Below are 15,702 nucleotides of genomic sequence, written 5' to 3'. Positions count from 1 at the left end.
AAGATTTGGCATCGTCGATCATTGTTCTTCCCGAGTTGAATTGTTGCTCCAGCTGTAATATTTGCATTGCATCGCAAGGATCCAAAGTTGAGGCTGCTAGTGCTGGGGCTCTATCTTCCTACATTTTGAATTTTCATGGAGAATAAGGAGCCATGAGATGAGAGGAAGAAAGAAGAAGAGAGGATTAGAGTAAGAAGAATGTAACCAATATTCCATCATTTAATATCTAGATCCGCTATTGGGCGTCACGATTTGTTTTATTATCGATAATTGTCCTTAGCAATTAATAAGCATCGTTTTTAGAAGCAACTTCACAATTCGACTTTGTTAAAGAAAAAAAATCATCCATTCCAAATTATACCATTTATAGAATTGAAATCTTCTACTAAAAATAAGCATCTATATGACTATATCATGATATTACCTTGCCATATCCAACACTACGTCCATCCCTCATTTATTATGGAACACCAAAGTTTTATCTTCTTAACCTTAATCTCTTATAAACAGCCTAGGAATACTTTAATTTTTAGGACGGTTGTTCAGTAAATGGTAAATTTTGTTTGAAATTCGTCGGATTTATATGACCAATCAGTTACCATGCCCATCGATGATATGTCAACACTGGAAGGGATCCCAATTATATTCGATATTGCAACCATCATGCACCACTGGACCATGAAAAACCGATGACATGGCGCCCAGCTGGGAAGGAAAATAATTAATAGAGCAACAAAAATCTCCAGGTCTATCATGAAGGAATTAATTATTACAAAAAAAGCCTGATATTAGTTAAGTCCAGCATTGCTATCCCTTGGACCAATTATATGCAGCATTTGCTTCCTCTTCGCCGGTCAACGTTGGGGCTGAGTGCGCGGAGAGTGGCACGTACAATAGTACTGTGAAGGGTTCCAATTATACGTGACACTAGCTAGGCGAGAAATCGATCCATCCAAGAGGCACGCGACCTAGGCCGCTTTCGTTCGTACACGAAAAATATAGTAATGGATTAGTACATGATTAATTAATTATTAATTATTAAAAAAATATAAAATAGATTTATATGATTTCTAAAATAACTTTTCTATAGAAAAAATTTTAAATAAAAATACATCATTTAACAGTTCGGGAAGCGTGCGCGCGGAAAACAATATGGTTAAGTTACTTAGGCCTCTGGCCAAACGCGGCCCTAGCTAGTTAGCTATCTGGCTCACAAATCATGTGTGTCTCTATCTTTTCCCTGCCGCTTATATTTACGATTTAATTTTTCAACCTTAACTTTAACTTTAAAGTTTAGTGTTTTTATTATAATTTATTTTCAGCATGGTTCTTTATATCAATAAAAATATGTATATAACAATTTTATTCATAAACTATTTTTTAAAATATTTTGTTTAGCTTGAAAAAAGACAAATAATAACCCCCATGGCTCGGCCAACATGTGCCTACCAGGTACATTCTAGCTCCATTGGGCCCATATTTGGCTCTACATGGTCCTTTATTATGAAAATGAACTGATTTTAAAACTTATTTTAAAATAAACCATAATTTCCGTGTCACAACCGAAAGCGCAGAGGTCATTTATCTCTATGTTGTATGAGCTTTGAACAACCATAGCTTATGAAATAATCACTGGCTTTCTTACATAATCTGTTACTTACTTTTGAGAATTTGTAAGTGTAGAACTAAACACAAAACAAACTCTCTATTAAAAAAATATGAGGATTTATAGGGTTTAAATCGTGTTTTATAATATAAGATTTTATATAACGTTATTCATGGTATTGTTTGGTGTATCAAACGCTTATTACTGCATAATTTGTTTCTAAGAAACCAACTTCTCGCTACAAATATAGACATAAGCAAGTTTTCTATAGGAGAGAGAGTATATCTCTGTAAATACTAAAGTAGTTATCTCTGTAACTACTAAAATTAGCGTTGACAAATGAACATTTTTCTTACACACACCACTCCTTTTCTATGCTCATTCCACAGTGTACGACAATTATCACAATTATTCCAACGTGTTTCTCCCACTGGTTTTACATGATTTAGAAAATAAAACAACTATATTGATGCAACATCTATTTTTATGTATAAATGCACTATTATTTTCACGTGGCAAATGAAAATGATATAGTATCAATGAAGGGTTTTCCTAAATTTTCGTAGCAGCAACAGCAATAACTATATTCACTCTGTCTTGAAAGATACAATTATTTATGCCTTTTTTGAGTGGATTGAGTTTGATATAAAAGAATATATGTAATTGGTTGAGATAAAAATGTAGGTGAACAAAACAAATAGAGAAATATTGTAATTGTTTGAGATGCAAAGGTAGATGTAGAAGTAATTTTATTTGTAGACAAGTATAAATCCTTAAAGTAGCTAGCTAGTCCTCCCTTAGCACCAAAATAACTTTGTTTTTTTACTAATCTCAAATATTCAAGTACAAAAGATGAAAAACTAGAATGCACTCTAATTTATCAAATCACAATACAATCATCTCTCATTTTATGTAGTCTCAATATATTTGTTCGAAAATTGCATAAACCTCCATGCAATGATTACTTAAAAAATAAAGAGTAAAGTACACTAGCGGTCCTTAACTTAAACTTGTGTGCATGTGTCATCTAGGTCCCTGAACTCTCAAAATATATTTTTGGGTCCCCGAACTTATCAAGGGGTGTCATATAGGTCCAAACGAGCTCTGACCCACTTTATCTGCTGACGTGGCATGACACGGTGGCATCTACATATTGGTGAGACCATGTGGGTCCCATCTAGATGACACATGCACATAAGTTTAGGGACCGCTGGTGCACTTCACTCAAAAATAAATTTATTTTGAGACTAGCAACAGATGCCAAAGATTAAGTTACTATTCCGTGTGCACGTAGCAAATAGCGCAACCGAAACGTTCTGGGGGGGTGGCGTGGGGCCCACATGTCAAAGTACACGCGGTATTGAGTGCGGAATCTTCTCAGGAATCTTTTACCCACCCAGCCAAGCCCATTGTCGCGTACCGCTACGGGGCCCCACACACACACACACACACTTTCTTCTCTCTGCTTTTTATTTTTTTTCATGTGGGCCCACACACACGCACTTGCTGACCTGCAGGTGGGGCCGCGTGCAGTTTAACATGGGATAGCGCAGTTGGCGACTTGGCGGTACTACAAAACCGGAATTCAATTTCGTATCAGACAATAAATTGGTAGATTAATTTCACCACAAAACGAGCTCAGTTATGCTGACGTTACTCTCTTCTCAAGCGATTTTGTTGTGCATTGATTATAATTTATTCACCTTAAAATATAAGTATTTTTAATATTTGAGGAGCGATTGTTTGGTTTTCTTAAGGGAAAAAGTTAAATTACACATTTTAAACAAAAAATGAGTTGTGAAGAAAACTTTTATATACATGTTATTAGCGATCTAAAAGCAAAAATTGAAAAATAAATTATGACAAAAAACTTCAAAATCAACTTAAAAGGTTGAAAATTTAAGTTTTGGCTTATAAGTATAAATAAAAATGAAAAGATAAAGGTTGTGAATCTAGTTGTAAAATATAAACATTTCTGGCATTATAATTATACTACTTATTTCATCCATCATTTATTATTCAAGATTCTTTTCATTTTATCCCAAGCATATTCGTCCCACACTCACCTATTCCTCGTTATTTTAGGACACCATATTATTTTCTTCTTAACTTTCATCTATAATAAATGCCCATTGAATATTTATATTTCAGAACAAATGTAATATATGATAAAATTCAATTTTCCATATATATACGTTGTCGGCTTGTTGTAACCGATTCTCTTAGCACGACGTGATTACCTATTTCATCATTTTAAAATATACTAATTTAAAATACTAAAAATGTTTATACCAGCTTTCCTTTGCTGCAAAACCACCCATATTTATGATCATAAATAAATAGAGTACGTGCGTGCATGAGCATGCACGAGCTGAGCAGAGTCGATGGCCTCTCTGTGGCTCACACATTTAACTCATGGCTGGCACCTGGCAAGCTCTTAAACATCGCTGCAAATTTGAAAGCTAATCAGGCAGCTGCAGACTTAAACCGATCTAGCACTGGTCTGTCTGTTGCAGCGGTTGAATACACACATTATTATGTGCAGCAGAGAGCAGAGAAGCAGCTTTGACAGTAGTGGAAGAGGCCGGCACTGGGGAAGTCTGGACAGTTTTATGAGTATAGTTATGAGTATAATTAAATCATTTCTATTGCTCTATTTAAATGGCCACAAAATCTCTCATTCTCAGTCACCCCCCGAAGAAATAATTTATTGACTGAGGCTCCCCTCTGAATGACAAGATGGCGAAAACATAGGAACGGGAAAAACATGGGGAGATTTTGACAGATTGCAAGACACATGAAAAATACAAGAATGTTCATTCAATTGGATCCTAGAAAAAAATACAAGAATTATCGGATATTTTGTGATTCAAAGGAAAGTCTCCAAAAATATTAGACATCATGCTAACTTTTCTCTAAAATATCCACCTCTTTAGCCATTGTAGGGAATTTTATAGGATCCTTTGAATCCCAATCCTTTTTTGAAAGAACCAAATAGGAAATATTCTTATTGAATCAAAACCCTACAAATTACATATGATTTCATACAGATCAAAAGGGCACTCAACTTGTTAAGAAATGACCATAATTTTATCTGACATAGTATCACTGTGCTATAATCATTTCAGCAACCACTAATAAGGTGTTGAAAATAATAGAAGCACCGATAAATAATTTGGTTAAACTGTTTACATCCGTGCTATCAACAATATAAAGTTAATGCTGAAAAATAGACTATAATAAAAAAAACCAAATCAAATGCATAATTAGGCTTCAAAATCCATGTTTTTGTTATGGTTGATGAGCTAAGAGCAAGTTTTATAGTAGATGTGTATGTCACCTCTACTTTTGTCCATGTAAGCAATTTATTAATTAAAATGTGTCACGTATAATACATCACCTCTATACGACCACGGTATACTAATTTGAAGCATTGATTAACCAATCTACTCTTTCTCTTTCTTCTTTTCTCTTAAATATTGTGTAGAGGTTACCCCTGACACGAGTAGTGGCTCCTTCCCTCTCTCATCTCTCCTCCACCTCACCATTTAATCCTATGTTTTATCTTGGTATTTGTTTTAAGATGTTTGTAGTACTTGCTCTAAGAGCAACTTCAATAGTATAGCCAACTGCTAGCTCCAAATCATCTATAGTCAATCTAATAGTTAATTTATACAATAATTATCTACAAAACATATATTGTCTGTTCCTATATATCATACACACATTGCGTCTTAGAGTCCGTGCTGTAGCTCTTCTCTCTCCTCTCTTATCTTCTTAAAATATGTTTATAGCTGGCTTATAGTCTGCTATTGTACCTGCTCTAACAAAATAGTGCTATTTTCACTTTATTAGTTACGGACCATGAATATTTTTCTGCTTCTTTATCCTTTTTAAGATAGCAGGAATCAGTGTCTTCTTGAAAGAAGCAAAGCAACAAGATTAGAGAAAGGAAAAGAATGGAGGCCATTCTTGGTACCAGCGGTAGTGGTACACCCCGGGGGTACTCAAAAGCAGCATTGGTACCTAGCCCAATCTGACATGGATGCTGTTAGCTTGTGACCTAGAGAGTGAGTGAATGGCACGCACGGTGTACCGTACTACGCTAGACACTGTAGGAGTAGTGAGCATGGCTTTTTCTGCAGTAAAATTGCATTGCATATTTGCATGGCAAAGTCAATGCTCTCTCAGCTAGAGTGGTACTACTACACAAGGTACTGGGTCCATTCATTTTTGTTAATTAATTTAATTGATTGATTAGTTGATTTTACTCGTCTTTTTACATGTTTTGGACTGGCCCTCTAGATCTTTAGCTAGTGCTAGTGTACTTTACTCCATCACTGGTGGTCAGTTTTCATTAATTAATTATATCAGCAAGTATATATATTTGTGTGTGTATATATATGTACTCTATGAAAATCTAGCAATGTTACCATGAATTATATATGTCTTTTTGAATTAGCTGTTAATTTTTGTAAAGGTCAATTAATTGTGTGTGTATGAAGTATGAAACATGGGAAAAGAAGAGGAGTAGTGAGAACGAGGATATCATGTCATTGAACCATACTTAACTTGCAAGTCCAAAATCCATAATCATTTTTTTTGTTTTTATAAACCGTGATAATTTGTTGTTCTTTGTTCTAAAATGATATATGAACACCATCATTCCATAAAGGACTTCTTGTTTTATTATTATTGATTATGGGTTAAAGAGGGCACGTTTACCAAGCTTATAACTGGTTTGTTTCATGTAAAAAGTTTTATCATATGGCATTTCTAAAGCAAAATTTAGCGTTGTTGTAGTTTATTCCGTTATTTATGCCCTCAAAAATTTCTATGCAAAAAAGTTATTCATTAGTATAAATATTTAGATAATTCAGGAAATACAAAAATCTTATGAGAAAGGAGCACCACGAAAGAGTAATAGACATTAAGAAATTAATAGTTACAAACAATTGAACTGCAACATTTTTTTTTTGGGAAAAGCCACAGTTGCTATTATGGTCAGATATGTAGGAATATGTCACATGTTCTCTGGGCAAAAGATGGCTTTTCATGATGGAGACATAACACAACATGGAGGGGAGTGAGCTAGGCCATTCTATGTACTTAAAGTGATGTCCATCATTCAATTTTTGTTCAAGTGCAACATATCTCTTTTTCTCATACTTGCACATGTTGGTGCCAAAAGGAAAGGAGCCAAAAGCAGGCAGATGATATACACAAATTAGCAATTAATTGAAAGACCTATATATGGTGCCACTTGGAATATGTATGAGAGGGACCCCCAACAAATGGATGCATGCATGACAAAGTAAGTACGCATATCATGACAAATATATGGGCTAGTATTTTTTTTAGATGTGACATTGGCCTACTTAGTTTGTAGTTAGCCTTAACTTGTAGATGCACTAGGTTAGTGTGATTTATAGAATGGGGGCATATTAGGGTGGGCTTGGTCTTAGGATTCAACAAAACACCAGATCAGAATGTGGTCCATGAGGAGGAAGATTAGGGAGAGAGAAAAAAACAAGACACAAAAAATCAAGCCTTAGTTGTGGGAGATGAGATCAGGAGCTGTCCTAATTGGCACTTTGTGTAGCATACTAGCCTTTGAGATTTTCATCTTTGCTTGCATGTAGTAGGGCTGGATATGTTGGGTTAGTGGGGGTCCTTAAAATATACCTTGGATTATTGTAGGGGCAAACAGCAAGTGATGTCTACTTTTATTTTCTTATTGGTTTTAATTAACATATATACGTCCTTATAATTAATTAATCATCAATTAGTTATTCATGTACTGCCAATAATTAATCCACACAGGTATACAGAAAACACTTGCTTTGGTCCATTGATTTTGTGAATAATAATTATTATTATTGCATTTTATTAATTCTCATGTAATGCATGTGTAACATTTTTTTTATGCAAACCAAGCTCCTATGTTATGCAATTTTAATGGCCACTTTGATATCATAACTCTCCTTCTCACCAACAATTTGCACGTTGTTGGATCCGATCAAGCTCCCTCTTCGTCATTAACGACGCCAATTTTTCTACTATTAATTCAGCTAATTAATTAATTGCACAAAAAATAATGGTGATTTTTTTATATAAAAAATACACTCCACAGCTCTTTGTGCCCAAGAGAGATTCCATGCGAGGCAAGTTGACGTGTACTGATACCTTAGAATATTGCCGCAGATCTAATACTTATATAAAATTAAAAAAAAGGGCTGGAATAAATTAAGAAGAATATTATCACAAAGTACAAACACACAGGGGGTGTGTGAGCCAATAATGTACACTGCTGATCACTCACACACATACTTAATTGGGCAGTATTTATGATGCAAGAGGACAGCGTATACATATTAAACAAGCTGCAGCTATTTCATGTGCAAATTAATTTAAGAGCTCTTTTGGCGGCTGGTTGGCTATGTCCTGCAGGAATGTGGGAGGTCAATAGGCCATTACCTTCAGATTTCAGCTACCAAATCTACAGCTAATTTTCAGTTAGTTAGCAGATTTTCGGTAAAGTGGTATATACAAAGATTAGGAAACATACAATGGTGTTTATTAGCTTACTTTTTTGATCGTCACGTAAGAAAATTTGATGACGTGGAGGAAAGAGAGTGAAGTAGAAAGAAAAGTTGTTGTCATGCATGATAACGACAACGGCTTAGAGTCGACTCTTAGTATTTATTAAAAGAAACTTTCTTGCATATGGGTGTATAAAAAGGAAACTAGTGTAAAATTTTTTTATTACAATAATGAAGAAACCACACCTGACTCAAGCTTTGTACATATTATTATAAAATAGATTCTTGTTGATGACATGGCTTGAGATAGAGAGTGTAAAAGGGAAGTTTTATCCATGGTTAAATGATTGTCTTCAAAACAGGAGTTTAATTTGCTATTATTATATGGTAAACTAACAAAGGAAGAAAAAGGAAGGAATTTGGATAAAGGATCATTGAGAGAGAGAAAAAAAACATGTATACTCAATCTCGCAACAGTAAGATGCCTGCCTTAATTCTAGGGCCAAATTAAACAGATGAAGAAATTATGGATGATTGCAACAGCTAATTAAAATGTTTTCCTTCCTTCCTGGCTATGAAAGAGAAGCATACAGTGTGTATATATAGATCTGTGAATCTTTGATCCTGTCGTGCTGCCTAGCAAACTGATGGGAAGATCGGATTAAGTGGAAGGGAGCCGGGGTGTGGATGTAACATCTAGCTGTCAAGCATCACTAATCTTATCACCAATATACTTTAATCAAACTTATATATAAACCAGCCGCAATGTCAGGCCAGCTCAAGCCACGTCACACCAACTAATTAAAATATAGGGGAAAAATTGCCAAAACTATTGCTTTCCACCGCATCCAGTTGCTGCGTAATTCTAGCGCTCTCAATTACACAAAAAAAAACTGCATTTTTTTAGATGATGGTCATTCTGGCGCCTTTGCTTTAAAAAAAAGTTCAAAAAGTAAAGTTTGCACTCCAAAAGACTTCATATTATAAATAATAGCTTAATAAATAACAAAGAAAATTAATTGGAACACCATCCTAAAATAGATAGGCACAAATCGACCTACTGATAATCTACGTATGGCTTTAGTTCAGTTCATTTTTTTAACTAGAGTCGGCCTCGGATTACCCTAGACTGACTCGTGCCCATCTATAATACTAAAGACAAATGTTATCCAGAGTTGATGAAAATCCAGTAATTGCATGTAACCATCGTTCTCAAAGCTTCTCATCAAACCTGAAACAAATTCTCCGAAATTAACAACAGATCGTTCATTTCATTCCGCTGATTAGAACTTGTGCGCATCACCATCGACAAGGACGAACTGAAGCAGAATTGCAAGTTAGCCACACGCCCAAGTGTAGCATCCGATCGCAAAGAACTGCAGATGGCGACCATCAAGCGATCATTGCAAGCGGTGTAGAAAAACAAAATCAAAATTCTGTACCTACGTAGAATATAGAATCTTAAGAGTCGCCGTGGTAAAAAAAATATTATCTCATTATAACTAAATTGATTAGTCTTGTGCAAATTATGTGCATTTTAAACATGACATATCCCAGGCTCTATCAGCTAGTAATGTTTGATGTTACTGCTTCTAAGTGTTAAATATTATTGGAGGTAGGAGGTTTATATTCGAGATAAAATCCCATTACCAAAACACGAATGACCAGTACTGACCACCAAGACCCCTTCCGTGGATTTTAGATTTTCGTTAACGCGCGCTCTCTAGGGTCCTAAACAATGTCTTCCATACAAAATATTTTTACATAAAAGTTTATTTTTTTTTAACATTGATAAGGCCAAATTTCAACCGTGCATAATTAATTCAATAATTTACACCATGAAAAAACTATCCCAAAATAACATAATCCATAATAAAAATCTAAAAACCTCAAAAGACACAAAACTAGGGAAAAAATCAAATCAAAAGGTGGCTTAAAATTACCTCTAAAAGAACACAAAACACCAGCCAATACCCCCCCCCCCCCCCCCATCTCTGATGGATGGATTTAACTGTGGGGGCGAATAAATGGCATGAAACAGGGGAAGCGTAAAAGGAAAATAAAGCGGAGGAGGAGGAGGAGGAGGGAAGAAAAAAAAAAGTTTCCACCTTTGCACTGCATAAATTTCCAATTTTTATTTTGGCTCCCCAATCCATTCCATTTACCCAATCCGCGATCCATCCATCGTCCCCAACCTCTCTCTCTCTCTCTCTCTCCTCTTATTATCGCATCCCGCACTCGTCTCGCGCAGCTTTGGTGGTGCTGCTCGCGCTCCCCTGCTTTGCTTTGACCCCTCCCTGGGCTTGGTTTCTTGGATTTGTAGGATCCAAGAAGCTGTCTTTGAGAGGTTTCTTGGATTGAGGGGGTGGAGTTTGGGTGATCCCGTTGATTCGCCGGAGGCAGGGGAAGATGACCGTGGAGGAGAGGCAGGGGAGGGTGAACGGGCATGGCAGCGGCGGCGGCGGCGGCAGGGACCAGTTCCCGGTCGGCATGCGGGTGCTCGCCGTCGACGACGACCCCACCTGCCTCAAGATCCTCGAGAACCTCCTGCTTCGCTGCCAGTATCATGGTATGCTGCTGCTAATCTCGCTCTCGCTCTCCCTGTGCTTCGATCAGTTCTGCTTTTGGTTGGTTTAGTACTGTTCTATAGTTGTTTTTTTTTCTTCTTGTTATTGGGTTTGATTTTGTGTTCTTTTTTTTTTGGTCTCGCGTTTTGATTGGCTGTTTGCTTGGCTTTCGCTCGCAGATGTACTAGTTCGTTCTCTCTTTCTGTTTATTTTTGGCCATGTAATGTCAACTAAAGAATGGATTTTGCCTCTGTCCTCCTACTAAAATTGTTTGTTTTTTCTCTCTTTTTGCGCTCTTCCTTTTTTGTCTGGCATAAGGTTCTTCGGTATAGTTTCACTAACTCTATCTGAGCAATTCTTACTTCGCCTATCTTCTGTAAATCTCCAATCCTGCCTTGCCGTAGAACTGTTCTTGGGTTGTACATATGGCGACAATATGTGGATGTATTTGGATTATCCTCTGCTGATCTTTTTTTTTCTCTCTGTTGCAGCAAACTAGGAGTGATTATTTGGATAATTCGATTTGGCTGTGTGTTGTGTTGTTAAATCTGGTCTTTATTGGATTTTTGATGTGCTGTGATTTGCAGTGACAACAACTGGTCAGGCAGCCACGGCCCTGAAGCTGCTCAGGGAGAACAAGGACCAGTTTGACCTGGTGATCAGCGACGTCCACATGCCGGACATGGATGGCTTCAAACTCCTTGAGCTTGTCGGCCTCGAGATGGACCTCCCTGTCATTAGTAAGTCATGCTTTCTTGCTTGCCTGCTTGATCCCTTGTGTCATTCCTGCATCAGGTGCTCTCGGAGATGAGCATGTGTTAGTCAAATGCGTGAGGACTGCATGAGATCTAGTCATCAAGACATCTGGTGAATGGTTTTACCCCATTTGAATAGCTGGGTAGCAGACACATGATTATTTTTAGCAACCAAAGTTGTTTTTCAGAAATGGCAATAAGCGGCGAGACTCTGGAAATTCAGGGAAATTTCTTGGTTTTAATCTATTTTTAGAAAGCTCCTTTTCTGTTTATTGTTGTTTTGGTGCATTGGTCAAGTATCCTAAATTCCTAATGTGATAATTTTGCAGATGCGATCACGTTTGCTCTTGTTAGTTTGCCTGATTGCCTTGCACAGTCTATTATGATGCTGTATCTAATTTCTCAGCCAGTTTCTTACATGTTTATCACACTTGATTGAAAATTTCTCCTGTAAATTGTCAGATAAACATTATTGTGCAACAATTGTAACATCTAAAAAATAAATGAGAAAGTACAAAAGTCTCCAAGTGTGATGAAGGTCAATTACTTTCGCTGGCGAATGTTGTGTATGTGTTCATGCTGCGTTAGTTGTACACAACATGGAAGATCAGATCGACCGGCCATATCTGCGTTTATGTTAGGTTTGACTTCATTCGTGAACCTTACCTTACACTCTGAATTTTATAGTGTTGTCTGCAAACGGGGAGACACAAACAGTCATGAAGGGTATAACACATGGTGCATGTGACTATCTTCTGAAGCCAGTGCGTCTTGAGCAGCTAAGGACAATATGGCAACATGTGATCAGGCGAAGGAATTGTGATGCCAAGAACCGTGGTAACGATGATGATGCTGGTCAGAAGGCACAGGGACTGAACAATGAAGGGGATAGTAATGGTGCTAACCGCAACAAGAGGCAGTCACGGAAAGGTAGAGACGAGAACGGAGATGATGGTGATGATTCTGATGAGAACAGTAATGAGAATGCCGACTCCTCAACCCAGAAGAAGCCAAGGGTTGTGTGGTCTGTGGAGCTGCACCGAAAGTTTGTGGCTGCTGTTAACCAGCTTGGCATTGAGAGTAAGAGCTCATTTCTCAACTTAGTTATCAAGAATGTTGACTAGTTATTTCTGTTCGTTCAATATTATATTTATTAATATTTTTGTGCCTATTATTTCAGAGGCGGTTCCAAAGAAAATATTGGATCTCATGAATGTAGAGAACATCACCAGGGAGAATGTTGCTAGTCATTTGCAGGTTGAGTTTCTATCGTTATCTTTTACCTTTTTTTACCATGTTGTTTACTCTGGTTTATTACTGCACTAAATTATTATTATTACTTACCTAAACATATACTACCTCTGATTCATATTGTAAGACTTTTTAGACTTGCCTAGATTCATTCATTCATGAATGTATATAATTTATAATTATGTCTAGATTCATTAGCATCCATATGAATCTAGGCAATGCTAGAAAGACTTACATTATGAAACGGAAAAAGTAATAACCTCTATTTTTGTATCTGAAAGAGGCAATGCAATTCTGATACAACATCCCTAAAATGTTCCTATTTGTATTGGTACATGTTCTGTATTTTCTTGAGGTTCCTTTTCAGGCTTAAGCATGTAGGCAGCCTAACCTTGTCATTTCACTGATGATTCTTGTTTACTCGTCATTTCAGAAGTATCGACTGTACCTTAAAAGGTTGAGCACTGATGCAAGCAGGCAGGCTAACCTTGCAGCCGCATTTGGAGGAAGGAACCCTGCTTACATCAACATGAACTCTTTTGGAAACTACAATGCATATGGTAGATACCGTCCATCTGCTGGCCATACCCCGGCAAACAACATTCTTACAAGGATGAACTCCCCTTCTGCATTTGGTGTTCATGGTTTACTGCCTTCCCAGCCAATTCAGTTAGGCCATGCCCAGAATAATTTGAGCACTTCCCTGAATGATTTAGGAGGGCTTAATAATGGTAACATGATCAGGGGTGCACAGATGTCAACAATCTTAACTGGTCCCTCGGGCAACTCCTTCCCAAACATGTCGAATGGGGCACCACTCTCAACGGCAAATAGATCACTACAGCCACTTGAATCGAGCAATCAGCAACACCTTAGCCGGGTTCATTCATCTTCCGCAGATCCATTTGGTGCACTTGGTGAGTCTCCCCAGTTTCCTGATCTTGGAAGAACCACCGCAACCTGGCAAACTGCGGTTCCATCCAACATTCAGGACCGCGGTCACAATGATAGCATGTCCCAAACCACCCTGCATATGAATGGCCCCAAGGTTGAGCCTGTGTCAAGCTTTACAGCATCATCCAACCAGATTCCACTGCTGGGAAATGAAATGCAGAGCCAAGTAGCATCACTAGCTACCAATGTTCCAATAGCATTCACTCAGGAGGCATCACCTTTCACCTATGGAAGCAGCACAAACTCAAGAGATATGCTGAATAATAGCCATGTATTCAGTAACTCTAGCATCATCAACGCATCGTTGCCCAACCTTCGGATAGACAATCCGGCGGTGCCGAGGCAGACACTGGATGGTGGGAATATGGGCATTGTTCCTCCCATGCAAGATGGCAGGATTCATCATCAAGCTGTTGCCAATCAGCTGAATTATAGTGATGATCTCATGCGGACAACTGGGCTGCAAAGGGGCCTCAGTGGTGGTCTAGATGACATTGTTGTTGACATGTTTAGGCTGGTATGATCCTTTGTTCTATTATTTATCAAAAGAATACATTTAATAATGGTATTCTCTTTCATAAATCTATTGCTTTGTGTTGTCCTTCAAGCAAATCAACTAACCATAAGTCTTTACTGATGAGAAATTTCTGTAAAAGCAGCAGCCTATCATGTTCTAGTCACTTTTGTATGGTGCATTACTCATTTGATCGAATCTCGATCCATATGTCCACAAGCATGTATCTTTGGTTCCTTCAAGATGTCTAGTTTTTTGGCTGCATAGTGCTACTTTTGATCCTCTAGGCTGTATATTGATTGCAAGAAAGAATACCAGCATATGTAATGAACGACTAGTATTTCATATTCATCTTGTGTTTTCACTGAAGGGCTCTCATCGTTTCGCAGTTGCAGCTGCTTATAAGCTAAATTTTAAATTTTCAAACTTTAATTTAGGCTTGATTTTTTCGGTTTTTTCATCGTGGTTTGTTTTACATGTATTGTTTTGGAGTCGGTATGGACATATATATAAAAGTTTTACCTATAAATTATTATCATTTGTAAAAACACGTTTTCGTTTTTTTCTAAAAGGCGAAACGATGGGTGCCAAGATGTTTCTACATTCAGCACACAGTTTTCTTAATCAATATGCTTACAGCCATGCTGGGAAGCACCAAAGCTAACATTCTGTGTAACACAATCTTTCTCAATGCTTAACGAAATTCTGACAATTAATTGTCATCTTTCCTGATGCAGGAGCGCGACGACGACGGCGTCCCTTTCATCGATGGGGACTGGGAGCTGGTGTAGACAGCAGCATCACCCATTTCAAATCATCAGGCTGCTTACAAGGTTTTTCTGCATTATTTGGGGTGTCGGCTGCTGATTGGTTGGTCCATGCTCACATGTCAGCACAAAGTGGTGTTCATAGTGGCAGTTACATTTGGCTTTGTTTTTTTTTTCAATTTCAGCTTAGTGATTAGTTGGGCTGTTGTCGGATCAGTTTTATGTCGAGAAACGGTTATGTTGGTGTGTGTGATCAGGACCCATATAACTATGTTAGTCCAGGTATAACCGGTTATCCTTATAATATAGTATGCTTGGTAAACTTCTCGTTAATCATTGAAGATTAAAAATTTCTTGGCTCTTTTCCTTGTTTCTGTTTACGATCCTTTGTTTTTTGGCACTGATGAATTTATAGTATAGCCAACTACTGGCTCTAATTCATCTATAGTTAATCTAATAGCTAATTCATACAATAGTTACGTACAAAACAATAATACATCGTCACACATGTCATATACACACTACGTCTTGGAGCCCGTGCTATAGCTAGCTATAATATTATTAGTCCACTATTTATAATCTACTATCTCTTTAAAATATGTTTATAGCTGGCTTATAATCTACTAGCGTTGCATCACGTGGCTCCATCACTGTTTATCGTAGTAACATTTGTTTTTAAAACCTCACGGGTTTTAGCGGTAACAGTGATACTGCCGAGTAGCGTTAACCCCTGCCAATAGTGGTAG

General features: G+C 37.3%; 1 protein-coding gene across 1 annotated transcript; it reads left to right on the top strand.

Moving 5' to 3' along the window:
- Positions 1-10,210: 10,210 nt before the first annotated feature.
- Positions 10,211-15,312, top strand: LOC102715448 (two-component response regulator ORR24). The gene is made up of 6 exons (XM_006646920.3): positions 10,211-10,717; positions 11,303-11,455; positions 12,158-12,550; positions 12,651-12,727; positions 13,155-14,192; positions 14,927-15,312. Exons 1-6 carry the CDS (start codon positions 10,558-10,560, stop codon positions 14,978-14,980), a joined length of 1,875 nt encoding a protein of 624 aa, XP_006646983.1. The 5' UTR covers positions 10,211-10,557; the 3' UTR covers positions 14,981-15,312.
- Positions 15,313-15,702: the final 390 nt, after the last annotated feature.

This window comes from Oryza brachyantha, chromosome 2 (genome assembly GCF_000231095.2).
Source record: "Oryza brachyantha chromosome 2, ObraRS2, whole genome shotgun sequence".
Taxonomy (NCBI): Eukaryota; Viridiplantae; Streptophyta; class Magnoliopsida; order Poales; family Poaceae; genus Oryza; species Oryza brachyantha.
This window is presented reverse-complemented; position numbering and strand designations above follow the sequence as displayed.

Excerpts from the sequence above, each read along its gene's own strand:
- LOC102715448 (XM_006646920.3), top strand. The coding sequence starts at position 10,558 with ATGACCGTGGAGGAGAGGCAGGGGAGGGTGAACGGGCATGGCAGCGGC. Across the intron at positions 11,456-12,157 it reads GATGGACCTCCCTGTCATTA|TGTTGTCTGCAAACGGGGAG; the intron begins GTAAGTCATGCT and ends TGAATTTTATAG. Across the intron at positions 12,551-12,650 it reads TAACCAGCTTGGCATTGAGA|AGGCGGTTCCAAAGAAAATA; the intron begins GTAAGAGCTCAT and ends CTATTATTTCAG.